At 44.3% G+C, this 18218-nt stretch overlaps 1 protein-coding gene across 2 annotated transcripts in view; it reads left to right on the forward strand.

The window, feature by feature from the left end:
* GAREM1 (GRB2 associated regulator of MAPK1 subtype 1) overlaps window positions 1-18218 on the forward strand; it is a 143272-nt gene continuing 125054 nt past the window's right edge. The window contains exon 1 of one of the 2 annotated variants that reach the window (XM_019498662.2): window positions 1-419. In XM_019498662.2, the coding sequence (XP_019354207.1) occupies window positions 299-419 (121 nt within the window). In that variant the 5' untranslated portion in view covers window positions 1-298. The remainder of the gene's footprint in view (window positions 420-18218) is intronic. The other variant, XM_006258655.4, reaches the window with a different exon arrangement.

An 18218-nucleotide genomic window follows, 5' to 3' on the forward strand; every position in this document is an offset into this window, starting at 1 on the left:
GCGGGGAGGAGCGGCAGCTGCGCAGGCGTCCCCCGCACCCTGTTGATTAGGCAGCGCTGGGATGGCGCTTCCTGGGCCAGGCGCAGCTGCCGCCGGAGCGGGGAGCAGCAGTGGCGGCGGCGGGTCCCGAGGGGCAGCAGCAGCCGGCGGTGGCGGCGGCAGCAGCAGGGGCGCCGCGGGGCGGGAGTCACCTTGCGCATAGCCCGGCGCAGCATGTCCCGGGGCGGCGGCGCTGGCGGGAGCAGCAGCGGCTGAACCAGGCGCGCTCCGTCCCCTGCCCCTGCAGCAGGGAGGGAAGATGGACCCGGGCCCGGCCGCGGGCTGCAGCCTCAAGGATGTCAAGTGGAGCGCGGCGGCGGCGCCGCTGGACCTGCTGCTCAGCACGTACCGCCTGCCGCAGCTCGCCCGCCTGGACAGCGGTGAGTGGGCGCCGCCAGGCAACTTCTGCCGCTCTCCGCTCTCCTCTCCTCGCCTCCCCTCGCCGCCTGGTCTCCAGCGCCCTCCGCGCCCCTCCCCGGGCCGAGGGGCCGCGACCCGCAGCCTCTGCCCTCCAGCCGGGGCTGCCTTGTGGCTGCCCTAAGTTAGGGCTCGGCTTCAGCAAGTCGGGAAACAGCCTCCTGCTCTCTCCCTCACTTCTTTTCCTGTCGGCGCTACCCCCCCACCCAGGCTGGGGGTGCCGTCACTAGGCTCAAGGTGCCCCTTGTAGGCTGGAGGCGCCCTCAGAAAGCTCCGGCTCTTGATCCAACCTCCTCTTCTTTCCTTTTTTTTACTGCTCTTTGGCCAGTTTGTTGCCCACAGCAAGTCCCGTGGTGTCCCCACCCCAATTTTTGGGTTTGTTTTTTTTTTTTTAATGTACTGTTTGAAACTGGCAGACTCTCTCCAGTGCCTGGAGAAGGGTGTCTGTGCCTGAAAGCTTGCAAAGAACAATCCCCCCCCCCAACTATTTGGTGGTCCCTTTTAATTAGACCAACTAAAGACCCTTGTCTACCTGTGTCCTTGGACCAACCAGGCTAGAGCCAACAACCATATTTGAAACCTGGTTTGTTTTTGTTTTTTTTTTTATCCTGTGACTCGTGGCTGCACTTGTGTGACACCCGTGAGAGGACCTCAAGGCCGGCCAGGGAGTTGCAGCTCCTTGGTTGAGAATCGCTGGTTTCAGCAGACCTAGGTCCTTGAGATCCGTCTCGTATTTATTTATTTATTTTTTGCTTAAAAGTTCACGATTCAAATGAAGACAGGCACTTTAAAACACTGAGGGCTAAAACAAGAGGACAGGATGTTGCAGTAGCCACATCAAGGCCAAGTTTAACCAAAAAAAAAAAAGGCAAGAAAAAAGGAATGTTAAATAAGTAGTGTTGTCTAATTGATCGTGTTACTGTTTACTGAAAAAGCAGCAGACCTATAAAAAGAGAGGTAACTTGAGAGGCTTGGTAAGTCTCAGAGGAAAGGCACATTTATTACTATTTACTTGTATTCCAGCCTCAAGTTTCTAGGCCAGCAAATTTTCTAATGAAGTTAGGAAGGCAGACATTAGTCTGCCAGAATGGCTAGTAGAGTAACATGCTACTATTCAAGACACAAATTTGGGACTCTAGCTCCTCAAAGGTGGACGTAATCTTGGCTTTTCCGGGCCCAATGCTTGTGGTATGTTGTTGTGAGTTTGTGAAAAACTTGCGTTATCCCCTACCTTCGCCCTCCCTGTTGAAAGAGCTAGGGTGAGAAGGATCAGTCCACACTTGCTTCAGGTGCCCAGCACGTGTCTGGAGACAGAGGTTTACTGATCGTGGGAGAGAGGAAAAGAAAGTTTACATCTGTTGCAGCAACTTCTAAGGCAGAAAATATCCCTAAACTTCTTATTAGAATGTTCTCAATAGCTTATGAAGTGGCTTTATAATGTGATGTTAAAGTTTCTTCTGTTAATGTTAAAAGCTATACTTTAAGTTATATCTCATATTTCTTTTCCCTCTGCTAGCAAGAGTGTAACTGGCTAATTTCTGAACTGTCTTTGCTATAATCATCTGATGATGGAAGCCAGGACTCCTTACCAATGTGTTACTTTTTTATGCAGTGCATCTCCTGTGTAACTTGTAATGCTGCCTTTGTACAGATGATCAAGACTAGATGAAAGGAAAGGTTTCTGCCTTGTAACTGCTGATTACTGTTATAGTGATAATGTATGTGAAAGCTGCTAGGGTAATGATGTATTGTAGTAACACCTTCTGTCACTTGAAGCAGCTAAGATGGCCTCCGATCACTGTATTTAAGACTGTCAGCTTAACCTATACATCTTATATGTTGGTCTGGCTGTGCTGGCAGCAGTTTGTGCTGTAGTAGCAGCCTTTTTACTCCTAATCTTAAATGATTTTTACCTTCTCTTGCACGCTCCTAATTTGCCTCACTGAACAGCTTTGGGAGCAGGGAGAACTCTGTGTGTGTGAAACAGGTAAAAATTGTCTCCAGTCCCCCTGCCCCCACCCTCCATCCCCTCTTCCTTGATATTTGTGCATTTGTTTTGGTGTTGATAATAGGAATGCTTCATAGCTGTTGAGGAGGTACAGATGTTGCTCAACTTTGTGCTTGGATTTTGCTGCTTGCTTCATTTCTAAGGTCTTTGTGCTTTTGCTCACAGGTGGCAGACAAGTCAATATTTTATGAAGAATCTGGACACTAGACAGCCTACTTTACTTAATATTAAGAGATCATTTTCTGCCTGGGGGGGTAGGTCCTGGGGTAGCAGTGGGGGAAAGCAGTGAATCAGAGCTTTGTTCATTGAAGTGAGAATATTTTGCATGAATGAGTGGCTGGAGCTATTGTCATTTCAGGGTCTCTGTCATGACCCTTGGTAACAAAGCTGCTTAATGATAAAGTCTCCAGATAAAAATAAAAGAAAATGAAGACAAAATTGATTAAAAAGTGTATCATCTGAAGACTAATGTCTGTCTTAACTTTCATTACACAATAGGTTTTCTACTAGGATACATTTGTCTGTTTACCGTGAGCTCCTTGAAACACACAGCTGGCTAGGCTTAGTCACCTGAAGTTAATGCCTAAAAGTGCTTGATCTGAAATTTGATTAAGAAAATTAATCACCCCAGTAAAATGAACAGAATCTACTAGTGCCTTTCAAAAATTAAATAACTTCTAGTTGAGTATATTGCATTAGGCACCTCAGGCCTGAAAGGGTTGGGTAGTAGACTCTCTTGAATGGTATCTTAGACTGTCTCCTACCTTCATGAATTTCCATGAAAAGAAAGATCCTGGATTTTGGGAAGATTGAGGAACTGGAGACACTTCCAACATTTTCCTGCAGTGATATTGCAAATAGTGTTGCCATTTACACTAACTTGTGGATATAACTCTCGGAAATTAAAGTTCTTAAATTGTATGAGTGCAGCAAATTCAGATCTTCATTGTTTCTTCATATCTGATTATTTTAAGCTAAGAAAAAGGTGAAATTGGATATTTAAACTCTGTCAATTCTTAGAGGAAATAAGTGTAATTTTCTGTATGTAGACCGCTTTTTTATTATAGAAATTGCTAGCACTTTTATAGGCTAAGGGTCAGATCCTATTCTATCCTGTTCAAGTCTATGAAATGCTGTTAACGTAGAAGGTGGCTGAGTTCTTCTCTTTCTTGCTGCTTTTTGATTTGGCTTTTAAAGCGTGTATATGGGTTTAAAATAGATGCATTATTAGTCTTTCACACTTGAGCAAGGTGATCGTACATGGCTGCCTTAGCCTGCTTAGTCACTTTAAGATGTAGAATAAGATTAGTCCCAAGAGTTCATAGAAAACAATCCAAGTTACCAGAACTAACAAACTACAGAATACTTAAATTTAAAAAAACCCAGTAACTCGGCTCTTTCTGCCTAAGAGGAGATGGTTTCAAATGTACTGAGACTTGCATGAGAGTCTTGTCACATTCCTCCCCCAGAATTGCAGTCCTAAAGATGAAATCTCAGTTTCTGTGAAATTGATAGAATTTCTGTCTTTCCCTTCAGTTGAAGAAGTTCCCAGGGTGAAATGCTAACAGCAAAAGATCTGGTTGATAGTGGTGACTAATGTGGGAGAAAATGGGTAGATCCTGTATATGAAGAGTGGATACAGCTAATTTAAGCCAACAGAAAAGTGCAATAATAGTTTGAGGCCATGTCCATTTGTAATATCCGAAGGCTGAGAGGCACAATTACCTTGAAACTTTAACTTTATTGGCCGAAGGTAGGACAGGGTGGCACTTTCGAGACTACTAACTGGTTCAGAGCAGTATGAGCTTCCATAGACAACACCCCACCTCATCAAATGCTAGGAATGGATTGGCAGAAAGAAAGGATTTTATATAGAAGGCAAAGGGACAGGGGGAGAATACGCTGCTAAGAGAGGTAATAAATGAATAGATTGGATCAGTTAAGATGACTTGTGTTAGTTAACTTGTTCCCAGTTAACTAACACCCGAAATAAACAGCTAGTCCAGATGATGCAATAAGACTCTCAACTTCATGTACATTTCTGGTAATGGTTACCCTTAGGATAACTTCAGAGGCCAGCATTAAAATGCTATCAAGGTTTTAAGAACTGGAAAATGTATTCTGTGAATGTGGTCTGTTGGTGATGAACTCTATGGCTGGCTTTCAAGTCTGGCTCTTGTTTCTAAGCTCACTGTCCTGTGTTCAGGGCCCAACAATCCATCATTGTGGAAATTTAACAATGGTGGTAGGATGAGAAGGACTCCTAAGAAATAAGACAGTATGCTGCTTTTTGTTCATTTGTTTGTTTGTTTTTTCCTTATTGGCCACAGCCTGGAATTATGTTCTCGCAATCCCAAAGAGTTTGGTCCATCTAGGTAACAGTGAGGTCATGGCTGCTGCCATCTGTTTGGATCTGACCTGCGGATCAAAATAATTTTCCAATGCTTTCTGTTCCTTAGCAGTGCATGTCCTCTCTTCAGAAAGGTACTGTTTGAATTGAACCCTCTGGCACTAGTGTGGCTCATATAGAAAGCCCAGTTGTGAGGAATCAGCACTGAGAAGTTACTTCTCAGCTATTCACTTAGCCTGAGACCACTGCTCTGAATTTCCATGGAGATGGTGCCCCTGGATTCATACAGGCCATTAAAGCTTAGGGGGAGTTTTCTTTTACTTGAAGCATAAGTTTGCAGTTACTGTAGGAAAGAGAAACTGAATTATGATGTGGGTGAAAGGAAGTGAAAGCCATTGAAATGGAGGAATTGTAGGGCTCAGGTGAATTGTATCATGACCACTGCAACTGGGAGATGCTTCATTCGATGTACAAAGAAGTCAGCAAAGTCCTACTGCTTCTTGGGGAAGAATGGATTATATTTGTTGTGCTACAAATCTCTGTCCTCCGGGTACTGGGGGAGGAGGGGAGTTGGCACAGCAGATGCACCTTTCTTCAAAGATGTTTGGAGCCATAATGATAAGAAGCTTTAGAAATGTGAGAAAGAAGACATCAGTCTAGTCCATTCTCCAGTCAGCATGATTGTTCCCTATACAGGGGTGTCAAAGGTATGGCCTGCAGAGCCTTGTATTGTCAGGCCTGCAGTGCTTTCTGTGTCTCAGTGGAGATCCACATGCAGTATATGCTGGATTGGCCCTGTGCACTGAATGTGGCACACAAGGCCAGGGTGGAGTGCATGCTGTACCCACAGCATGGGGCAGGTCTGGGGGGTGCATTACATGTGGTGCCCAGGTCAGACTGGTCATGCACGTTGGCTTTGACCTGTGGGGCCTGTTTGCAGGCCCAGTCCAGCCTATGGACCAGCCACAGGCCGTTCACCTGGCCCATAAGCCCTAATCAGTTTGACACCCCTGTTCTACATCGTGGTTATTTGTGCTCAGGCTAGCTGTAAATGTCTTGGAAGACCAGGTAGATCTATACCTTAGACTTACCAAAATGTGTATTTGTATGCACATGCGTCTGTAGCATAAGTTTTTTGTGGGCTGAAGCTTGCTTCATCAGATGCTGTCCTCTATTTATCAGATGTGTTATCAGAACATAGACAAATATACTATGAATATAAACAAAATATTTACTTAGGTTAGTCTATAAGGTGCAAATCTACTGTCTTTTACTAAACTTCAAATTAGTACAGCTAACCACATCTCCATGTCTTAACCTGTACGTCACTGGGTGTTACTAGATACCATCATATTAAGTAGAGCTGTGTGACTGCATACATGGCAAATACTTTGTATAACGTCACTTTACAAATGTATAGTTATCCTTGAAATAGAGCAGTGGCCTTACGCTGCAAGGAATCTTGCTGATCTGAGGGTTGAGTACAGATACAATTATTCTAACTCTTGTAAATGGTTTCTTCTCTTTAAGAGGCTATTTGTAAAGTATTTCAGCAGCCTGTTGCTTGAGTGAGCTGGTGATAGATGCCATCGTTGGTAGCAGACATTAACACCAATGATCCAAATGAACGTGCTGGGTAAGGTAGGCTTTTGTACAGTATAAAGGTAGATGAGTGAGGCAAAGCCTCTCTGATTTGGAGAAGGCAAAAAAGCAGCAGTCTATTTTGCTGAAAGGGATAGAGGCTTACAGCCTGATTTCTTAAAGCTATTTAGGAGCTTTAAAGAAATCTAAACCATTTATTTGAATTGCGTGTACATGAGTTCATACAACTAATAAAATCCCAGTATCAGTTTCTTTCTCTGCTTGTCCCTCTTCTTCCACCCCTGCCCCCACCTCCTTGTGGTCTGCTGAATCCATCAGGACAATTGAGTGAAAAAGCAGTTAAAGCCCTGCCACTAACCACTGCTTGCCGTCTCCTTTCTTTTCCCCCTTGGCAGCGACATGTTCCAGAATTATTTTAGTGAAAAAACATTTAATTCACTTAAAATCCACTGCTACCCAGTGGTATCTGTGAAAATTGCCCTGCCCTCCTGGAGACGAGAGTCCAAGTAACTTGGCAACACCTAGTCTCAAGGGAAGAACAGCCTTCAGAGTGAGGCGCACGTGAATTCATTAGCATATACCTCCATTTTTAGGCTAAAAATGACAGTCTTTAACTTTTCTAGCATATGTTCAGTAACTTCATATACAATTGTATACTGTATATTTAATCAATATGCCATTCTGTTATAGTAGCATATCATAATCTTGGTAGTATCCTACTGTAATTAAGGAATGCAAAACAGTTTAATAGATGTTAGGGGCTGGAAGGGACTTTACTGATCATTGGGTCCAGCCCCCCTGCACTTGGGCAGGAAAGACTTCTTTGCTGTAAGCTTCTGTTTTCACATAGTTGTGGTATTTGAGTACTTATAACAATGTGTTAATTTAAAGCCATATTAAACAAAATGCAAAATACCTGCTTTTGGGGATGACATTTTAAATCTCATCTGTATATAAAGGCTATCCTATAAAAGCAAAACTTCTCCAGCCAGTTTTTGATATGAGACTGAAAAATACTTTGCTAATATCTCTTGAATTCTAATTCTATTTTTTTTAATTTTACTGGGGCCTCTTGGTAGCTTGCTTTCTAAATTTTATCTATATATAATGTTTTGTGGATATTTTCTTTTATTTTTTAAATAGTCCACAAATGATTATCAGTCAGGTTGGTCACAACTTGGACAGGATAGCCAAACTATTAAGGTAGTTGTTAAACTAAAGCACATGTGCAGTGATTCATGTAGTGTTGTTTCAAGTGGTCATAATAGAGGTACAAAAGGACCAGTTCAGGAATGAACTTTTCTTTATTTATTTTTAAATGCCTTTGTTGGGCAAGGTGTTCCTGGCAGCTGTAATTATGATAATTTGGCAGTCCCTATAGTAGTCCGGTAAAGGGAACTTGAGGGAATATGCCAAAAAAGAAATGTTGGACAATGCTAGCCAACATGGTATGGCTAAAAGTAATGTTGTAAGAGGAGCTGTGTTCCAGGAATTCCAACTGTGGTTTGTCAGCAGCAAGAATATTCATGTTACCATACTTTCCTTTTAATATAAGAAGTAACTAGCTCCTTAAATCTAACCATCTTAAGTCTTAGGAAAATATTCATCATATTAATAATGCACTGCTATGACTCAAAAACAAGCTTCTTAAAACCCATTGAGCCAAGTTTCTGAAATGGCTTCAGTGCTACTTTTTATGGTATTTCTTTCTTCTGATAAACAGTCCTGTTTAATACTTGTTTTATGTGTACAGCTTGCATTTTCCATACTGTTTGTAACTGCATAGACTCTTCACTTGTATTTATAGGCCATTATAGGTAAATGTGTAGGCCAGTATACTGTAAGGATAGAATTAGGCAAATATGCTCAGGATGGGATTTTTGGCCTAAATAATTTATTCTATAATTTAGACTGAAGATGCAAGTCAGTGCAAGACTCTCGTGTGTGAAGAGCTTTGGAGATGTGTGCAGATTTGGGGATTTGTGATAAGGGGATGAAGTCATTTAGGTCAGTTTAACTGGTCGCTGGCATGCAGCTGCCAATATTACAGTCCATGTGCTTGCAGCCTGTCTTGGCAGTGAGAGTTTGTTTTGGCTGTAATATGTGAGAAGGTAACTCAGTGTCTTCCAGTCCACTGGTTGGTACACCATTTGGCAGTTGTTCCAGTGCATTTTGGGAAGCTAGCAGCCTTTTAGAGGATTGTGGAGAGAAGATCCCTGTGATCCATCCCATGATTTACATTTTCAAGACTTTTTTGATCTATCAGAGATGCGAATGCTGAACAGATGAACAGTAGGGCTGTGCGAAGCTTCGGTAGCTGATTTGAGTTGGAGGAGATTCAGCAGCCGAATCTCCAAATTGAATCGGGAGACCCATTAATCTTTCCAAATCAAATCGGAAGCCTCTGAATATATTTCAGAGTGATTTTGGAGATTCAGCCATAGACTGTAGAGGCAGGCACTAGGCAGTGCTGGCAGGAGCAGCTGGATGAGCCCTGGCTTGAACCGGCAGCCCCAGGAGAAGCCGTGGGTCTCCCCACCCCCCACAGCCGGGCCAAGGCAGGCAGCACTAGCAGCCCCGGGAGAAACCGTGGGGAGCTAAAGGGACTGAATTGGGAGCTGGGGGGAAGCCCCCGATCATTCCCTCCAGCCCCCGTGGCTTCTCCTGGGGCTGCCAGTACTGCATGCTTTGCCCCGGCAAGGGATCAGCTGGACCAGCTGCGGCTTCTCCCAGGACTGCCGGCTCAAGCCAAGGCTCATCTGACTGCTCCCGCCAGCACTGCCTGCCTGTATAGTCTATGGCCGAATGTATTCAGATATGGCAGAATTGAATCGGGACAGTGATCTGAATCACCGAATCGAATCACTGTCCCTCCGAATCAAAAGCGAATACTTTCCACTTCACACAGGCCTAATGGACAGAGTTATGTCTGTGTAAGAGTGAGGGCATCTGTTTGCATGTTACAGAACTTCAGTTACCCAGCAGCCAGTAATGCACCAGTAAAAATGAGAGCACAGGAGTGGATGGTGCAGACAACAAATTAAATATACTACGTCAGTGGTTCTCAACCAGGGTGTCACAGCACGCTAGGATGTCTTGAGATTTTTTTTCAAGGGTGTTGTGGGATGCCAAACAACATTAGTGCTGTTAGGTTTACAAACTTTTTTTCATGAGATTAAACCTAAAGATTTCATATAGAAAGGCCACAACTAAGGATTTCTGATTTACTTGCAACAGAAATGCTGTTCTATTTTTCTGAAGTCAAAAAAAGTGAGAACTAAGAGCTGAGGGGTGTCTCTAGTGGGTTATGGAATAGAGAAAATCCCACACAATTTACTGATTCGTTTTGATGCACTGGCTGGGGGAGTAGTTAGCTGATTGCATGATTTCACAATGATTACACACTTAAAATAAAATTGTTTTGTATAAATTAAAACTCTTTGCTATGTATATAACACTGCTTAGCTTTAAGAAATACCACAAACATTAAAACACAATAATTACATATATCAGAAACAATGCTCCGAATGCACTTCCTTCCCAAACAATACTATAAGAATTAGTGTTACAAAAACAACTACAATTACAACTAAAAGTTAAATTTGAATCAATACTATTATTTTTCATATTATACTTACAATCCTAGAATTCCGAGAAGCCAAATACCAAAATATGGTTTCATTCCTCAGTAGTACGATTTAATGGGTTGGCCTCAGTAGTACGGTTCAATGGGCTCACCTCAGCAATACGATTCAATAGGCTGGCCTCAGCAGTGATAGGACTAAGTCCCCTTCAGTCCCTTTCAGGTGCTCCGCAGCTTCAGCGTGAACTAAGAGATTCGTGTTCACGGAGAGGGTGGTTCAGGTGATCAGTCCGACCCGGGCTACACTTGTGATTCTTCCTTCGTTGTTCTACAAGTATAGTCACCTCCAAATTGGGACAGTAAGTTACAGTTTTTATTGAGTGAGCTGCCGTCAGTGGGCTCCTCCTACTCAACCTGTCATTACCCCCAAATTTGGGCTCGGATCTTACTCAACAGATTCTTTTGTTAATCATTTTAAATTACCTTTGGGAAACTTCCATATCACTGCAAATGCCCTTTTCTTACCAATCTGGTCAAAAGGCCTTAGGGTTTGATCTCTCGGAACTCAGGATATTTGCTCTCTTTGTAAAAGACTTCTAAAGATAAAATTCAAATTAAGATTTTAAACAAAGTCAGGACCTTTTGCACGTAGTCCCAAAACAATGACTTAGATAAGGAGATAAATCTTATCTTCTTCCTGAAACTGGCTAATGGGCAACCTTTACAAACATTCAAACTATTTCATTCAATATGACAAGGGGTACCTTGAATCTATCTAGTGATACCTTGAGTAAGGGTGAGAACCTTTGCACTAGATATTTCCAGCATTTACAGATCGGGCACACATGGTAAATTGTCTCTGGGCCTATGAAACCACCACTGAGTGCTGCAAGGGAACAAAAATGTAAATCCAGAAGCGATCATTAGTGTCTGCAGAACTTATAGGTGTGGAAGCCGTATTCCTGGAGTTTTGGGTCAAACTTGGTCTAGCTCAGGTGCACCAAAAGGAGAGATGCTTTAATAGTGCAGGAAGAGACTGGGATCACACACTGGCAGCTTGCGACTATAGGCTTCTGCCGATTTAGTGGGAAGTTGGTTTCATAGCTCTGAGTCAGGGTAGCCCTTTCCAGGGTGTGAAAGGCCATTAAGTGCGCACTGCTCTAGAGATTTTGACATGGAAACCTACAGGAAGTAACAGGAGGGGTTTGATGCAGTGGGCTTTCCAAACTGAGGTGGGATCATTCTGTCTTCCATTGCTTTGTATACAAGGATTGGTGGATCACTGTGATCGCTTATGTTAATCTGAGGCTGTCAGAGGAAGTGCATGAGGCTCGCCTTTTCTGGAATAGAGATTTTGAAAAGTTCCAAGCAGGAAAGGTTTTTTTGTTTTTGTTTTTTCCCAGACCTGCTTATTCACATTAGCACAGTTGTAATTTCAACTTGCAACTCTTCAGGGACCCAGCCTTACCTTAGTTTTCTCCATTTGCAGAGGCTTACATCAGGCACCTGGACAGAATGCGTAAGGTATTAGCTGAATCTGTGAGCCAGATTTTCCTATTGAATGCTGCATACAGTGTTTTACATCCTATCTGTAGAGGAAAATGGGTGAGGGTGACTTGCTAACAGGTTGGAGACAGAAGGCAGTGGAAAGGCTGCCTTTTTTTTTTTTTTTTATCAACCCTACGGAAGGGCAATAGCAAGACAACATCAAGGGTATGTATGTCTGAAGAAGGCCTATGACAGCGTGTCATGTGTCAGGCAGTCTGCTACTTGGCATCAGTTAGCATGTTCGTGACCAAACTGTACTTGGCTTGTATATGAATTTTAAATTAACCGTTAACATATTTTTATCTTGAAGAGGGGTGCTAGTTTGGGAGGTGGGGGTGACACTTGTCTCTTTTATAGGACTTAAGTAAATCATGTTTTCTATAAGATCTTTGCACAATGGAACAAGAAAAACGCTTCAGAAAAATGCTTAAAACTGCACAAAACAAAGTGCAAGGTGCTGAACGTTTTTGCATGACTCGCAGGGTAATGTATGTGCACTCTTAGCGGTGATTATTTTCCATTGTGGTTTTGTGGAAGGGATAGAATGGTATGCTATGCTGGCGCCTCAGTGGGAGTGTGTGTATGGGCCCCGGAAGAATGATTGTCTGTGCAGTGAAGCAAGTGCTCGTGCCTAAGTGCATGGGGTTTTTCTCCATAACATTCTGCAGCAGCTGCATTTGCAGGTTTAAAAACAAAATGTCTTGCTCTAGTTCTCTTTTTCCTTGGCATAAGCGCTCTCCTTTCCCATATGTTGCAAGTCCTGCACATGGAACTCTTGGAGATAAGCAGGTCCTGCCTTTCTGTTCTCCAACCTTTCCCTTTCCCTGTTCAGGCTATTAATTCAGCGTATGTGGAGGAGGTACCTCCCAAAACACCTCCGTATCAGCTAAGGCTACTAATGAACAATGTGGCAGAGAGACACTGTAAGATTATATAGGTCAGCAGACAAAAAAAGATGAGTGAGAGCTCCTTAGTACTTTCCCAGAAAGATGCTCAAAAAACTATGGGGTGGGTCAGACTTAGTTCATGGCAGTTAAACATTTCTAAGCATGGCAAGTATATAGGGGCAGTCTTTGCTGCTTATAGCATGTGTGCAGAGGAGTGGTATGAACTTCTTGGTGTCCTGGGGAAGAAGTTCAGTAAACAGTGATTTACTTACTGCAGGCTGTAGCAATTCTGTCTGACACACGGCTCATGAGTAGAGACCTCCCAAAATTATGATTTTTTGTGGGCTCTGTAAAAACAAACAAACAAACAAATAAATAAACAAACAAACAAATAAAAAAATGGCAGGCTCTGAGATTTTGGCGGGCTTACTGGGAAAAAAAAAATCCCCAAACCTCCCACCTTACCAGCAAGTATAGCACCTTGGAGCGCAGGAAGGAGGCAGAAGGCGATGGGGTGGGGCTGCTTGTAGCAGGTGGTATGGAGGCTGAAGACTGCCTGTCACCTCCATACCTCCTCGAGCAGCACCGCCCTGCCTCTCCCCACCCAGTGCTCCGAGACTCTTTGTTTTGTTGGTAAGTTTTGGGGGTGGGGGGGGTTGTTTTTAAGGGAGCCTACTGCTTGGGAATGGCCCAATACCATGGCTTAATTACCCTGATTAAGCCCAGGGAAACCATTAATCCATGCTTAATAACATGGGGATTAATGGCTTCCCTGGTCTTAACCACAGCTTAATTACCCTGATTTCAGGCCATGTGGCAATCTGTGGATAGAAGTAGGACTGCTGGGGTATCTCAGCCAATCAGGGGTTGGGGGATGTTCAGCCTATGAAAATAGTGCCCAGCCCTGATATCTGCCTACGAAATTGGCTGGCCACCTCCTTGGTTTTGGTATACTCTTATTCATGAGGGATCCAGAGGCCTAGCTTGAGGCCACCTGAGCTTGTATGCTGCTGGCCTTTGGATGGTGTTTCAGGAGCTCCTTTGTACTGGAAGAAGACTTTGCTGCTGGAATCATGAAGACAGCCCTTGGTAGAAATATGTACTCATAGCTGAAAGTCTGTGTTTGAAAACTATCACGATTTCCTTATCAAACTCCGATCGTGATATAGGACAGAAAGACTACCCAGCCTGATACCAGTCTTTTAACTCTGTAAGTGGAGAAGGGTTCTACTTCTACAAGCCCATGCAAAAGGAGGCCTTTGTTTATATATTTCTGCCTCCAGAATCATTGCACAGATTGGACATAATTTATTTTGTGCCTCTTAGGCTGCAAAACCAAGGCATTGTGTGTGTTGATCTTTACAGTTTTACTCATAAAAATCATGTAGTCTGAATGTCTGATTTACTGGCTTGCTTGTAAGAATTATTTAAAATTTTCTGTGTATTTGAATGCTCATATATCTGTTTCAGTGTGTTCTATTCTCTGTTTACAATGCATTATTTTGCTAAAAATTTCATCAGCCTGCCTTGCCAGAAAGGTGCAGAATGTCTTTGGGTAGTTGACCCATGACTAGTGTGAATTGGTTCCTGATCAGTGATGGTTTGGAATGGTTCAATTATTACTCGTATCCACAATCTTATACTGCTTCTGCTTCTTCACTGTTAAATGCATTTTAAACAAACTGATTGCTTAAAATGGCCATTCCTGCTGCTCTACTATTTTGAGGTGGAGGAAGGAGTTCTGAGGTCCTTAAACAAGGTATGCATTTTCCCCAAGCTTTTAAAATAACATTTATTATTACATGCCTTACTTTGCCTCCCTCCAATAGGTTCTCTGTCTTGACTCATCCAGGATTCAAAGAGCCCTTGGCGCTCGATTTTTGGGCAAATTGGCACAATGCATCACCATGTCTGGATGAATTTTTGAATCTGGGGTATGTAGTCCCTAGAACAGAGGCCCTTACAACTTGACTTAAAGGACTATGTAAGCTAATGCTGCACAATATTAGACCAGTAGCCTCTTAGCCAGTTTCTGTCTGGTATGATGCACTTCTGTTTTGCTGCTACTGCATAATAAAACAAAAAAATGTTACTTCAGAATCTTGCTTATCTCTTTTTGAAAGGGGGAAGGGGCCAGGTCAGGGGATCCTGATTAATTATCAGTCCCTTGTCCAGGTCACTTGAAACATGACAGGAAGGTTCTGCTATGGATTATGCTTTGGGCATTGTTCAAGTCACTCTCATCATCATCATCATCATCATCATCATCATCATCACTGTTTTGCACTTTAGATTTACTTCCTCCAGGTGATGCAGGTAAACCCTGGTCACAGCAGTAGTACAAGGCTTAGCTGCATGTAGTTTTACCAACTGCTATACCTGTCAGCTGCCCCCCTCACCCCAAATTGTGGAATGAACAGGGGGGAGAGAGAACCTCCTGCCCCAGCATGCTCAGCCAAGTTGCTTGCTCCCCTGGTCCCAGGGGAACAAATTGGAGAGATCCCTCTCTTGCAGCACTCCTGGGCTGGCTGCCGTCTCCCACAATCCCAGGGGCACTGCAGGGAGCGACACCCCTCTCCCTTACCCCTGCCAGCTGGCCAGAGTTAGGAGGCAGGGCAGAGATGAGAGGCTGTCACTGATGGGGACAGGCTGCTTGGCTATGGTTAGCCCCTTGGGCTGCTCTGGGTAGTCTCTGGCAGCCCCAAGAACCTGTGGAGCATGCTGGGAGGCATGCAACATAGCCCCTACAGGGAGCCCCCTTCCAGAATGGCTGTTATGTTTGATCATGCTGTAACTTTTAGTGCTTTGTGTAAAGCGCAAAAGTTACAGTGCAATCGCAAGTGCCTTCCTGCACTTACGTAAGCACCCATTGTTGCTGGGAGACTTTCTACTGGTGTATGTAATGCAGCATCTACATAGGCATTGGGCTAGTAGGACAGTACCAGCACAGAACTCTTATTTGTGGAGTTGGTCCAACTTGACTACCACAGACTTGGGATTTTACCAACAAGGTTCCAACACTGTGTGTGGCCACACATGGAAACGTGCTAGCCTTTTGTAGCAAGGTAAAACTAGCTTTGCTACAGAAGGCTAGCACGCCTCCCCTGTTCACTAGTTTTCTGGGAAAGATAACAAATTTACATATCTTGCAGAGAAAAATCATCCTTATCCATTTCTTAAGGGAGGTGAGTAATTGGAAGTGATAGTGATAATACATTTTGAGTTGCCCTTGGAAGAAGTTTGTTAAACTTTTTAAGGGCGCGTCCACACATGTAAGCACGTGTGCTTGCAGAAACTCAAATAGAAGCAGTCCAAATTTGAGCCAGGGCATTTTGCCTCAGTGCATGTGCTCAGACATGCCCTTTGTTGTGGAGCAAATTGTGCCACTTGGGGCAAAATAACCCTGCCTGGCTCCTCCTTGATCTGCAGCTAAGGGGAGCTACAGCCTGGGGCCAGTACCTGTGCTGTCCCCAGCAGTATAAAAATCTGCCTATCCTGGGCCCATCCATACAAAAAGCTGCCCTGTCAAGTAGCTCAGGGCTACTTGCTCTCAGAAGCTTCTGGGGCTCAGCCAATTGGTACCTGGGAACACTACCCCTTGTGCCAGCTGGACTGTTGAAGCAGCATCCCAAATCCATTTTTAAAAATACCCCAAAATCCATGTTCTTCCACAGTTGACACCCCCCCCCCAAGTTGGTTAATGCTTTATTGGTATATTTACAATGTTAAAGCAATTTGGAAGCCTACCAGTGTTTCTAAATACCTGTGTGTGTTGATATGTGCTTTTGGTTTTCTTCACATGTGATTATGGGTGTGTGATGGGGATGTGGTGTTTGTAGGAAGAGGGTGAGAAGGGGTGTGGGGGAAGGCGGGTGGGTGTGTGTGGAGGGATGTGGGTTGGTCTGTGGGTAGGTATGGGGCAATTGCTGGGGGGAATGTGGGTGTGGGGGACCTTGTGGGGGCAGTGCTCCGGAGGGGTGGGTCCCTTGGCCCCCACAGGGTGTGGGCCCCCCACACAGCACATGGACTGCCCCCCTCCAGGGTTCCAGCTGCCCCCTGGAGGGCCACAGTCCCCCTGCCCAGGGCCCTTAACTAACCTTTCACAGCAGCAGTGGAGGGACTGTGCGCTGAGCCCAGCCGGGTCCTGTCAGCCCTGGGGCTACTCCTGCTGCCCAGCTGGGCTGGTTTCATGGTGGCAGGACCCAGCACAGCATGTGGGGACTGCGTGCTGATCTCAGCCATGTCCTGGGGCCCCTTGGGAACGCTCTGCCACCTGGACGGGCCCTTCCTATAGCGGCAGGACGTGGCCTGGCGTGTGGGCACCGTGCGGAGCTGAGCTGGGTTCTGCTGGCCCTGGGGCTGCTTGTGCTGCCTAGCTGGGCAGTACAAGCAGCCCCAGGGCCAGCAGGACCCGACTCAGCTCCACGTGGTCCCTGCATGCCAGGCCAGGTCCTTCCGCTATAGGAAGGGCCTGGCCAGGCATGCAGGACCTAGTGCAGCACGCGGTCCCCATATGCCGCAGCCAGGTCCTGTCACCATGGGCCAGGCTGCAGGGCCGGCTTCTGCCTCTGCTCCCTGTGCTTGCGGTGGGGTGAGGACCTAGTCCAGCCCCACATGGCTCTCTAGTCTGGCTTTGCACTGGAGTGGGTCACAGGGCTCCAGGAGGCAGCAGGAACACCAGAGACACTCCAGCCAAAACCAGAGCGTGTCTTCTGGAGGACTGGCTCCAGGCACAGTCTGGAATCATGCCTTGCTCCACTTTATTGCGGAGCAGTGGTTTTTCTGTTTTTGTTTTTTTTAAGACCCCCAGGGGTCTAATTTTGTCCATGGGGAACAATTTTTTCATTCCTGCACGTGCCTCTTGCCCTGCCTCAAAGGGCTTTTGCGGCGGGGCAAGAGGCATGTGCGTGTTCTTCTGGACATACCCCAAGTTACTTCTGGGTATCTGTGTGATGGTGTTGTGGGTTTTTTTATTTTTATTTTTTTAAACCATTATATACCCACTTCTATTTGCTAAAAGATAGAAATATCTTACCTTCTTCCTACCGCTCAAGGCTGTAGCTGTATTGTACATTTTTCAGAAAGCTCATTTTTGAGGCAGTGTTCACATTTATTGTGTAGTCAAACTTGTCTGGTGATATTATTATTTGTTTTAAGTTAATGTCTTCATATTTGTTCTTGCTCATATCAGTATAGATGTGAGCAAGAAAGAAGAGAGGGGGGTAAACATGAAAATGTTCCTTCCTTAGTCATATTTCATATTCTGCCCTAGCTATATGAGTATTGCTACACAGTGCTCAGATTTCGTATAGCTAGAGACAGGCAGCAAAACTACAAGTGTTTCTCCAATTTGGATGAAGGGCAATAATAAGAAAAGAGCATTTTGTGTAATCACACATTCTAAGTTATGCACAAAATGCTCACTGTACAAAGCATTTGTGGATAATTAATATCCCACGCGTATAGGTATGGAAGTTATTAATTCATCATTATTGCATGCCCTTTGACCAAAGTGGACATCTTTGTCCTTTTTAAAGCTATTTTAATTTGTTTTGTTGGAAAAGCTAAAATACTTTAAGAAAATGAAGTAATATTATGCCCAGGATGGTCCAGGAAATATGAGAAAAACAAGGCTTTTTTTTTTTTTTATTGGGCCAGCTGTGTAGCATTTCTCCCAACTTTACAGTTAGTCCAATAAAGGTTATCAACATAAAAGTAAGCCTTGCTTTTCTTAAGAAAATTATATGTTCTTATCCATAATGTTGTTCATTTGAGCCTCAGGTA

This window comes from Alligator mississippiensis, chromosome 3 (genome assembly GCF_030867095.1).
Source record: "Alligator mississippiensis isolate rAllMis1 chromosome 3, rAllMis1, whole genome shotgun sequence".
Lineage (NCBI taxonomy): Eukaryota > Metazoa > Chordata > Crocodylia > Alligatoridae > Alligator > Alligator mississippiensis.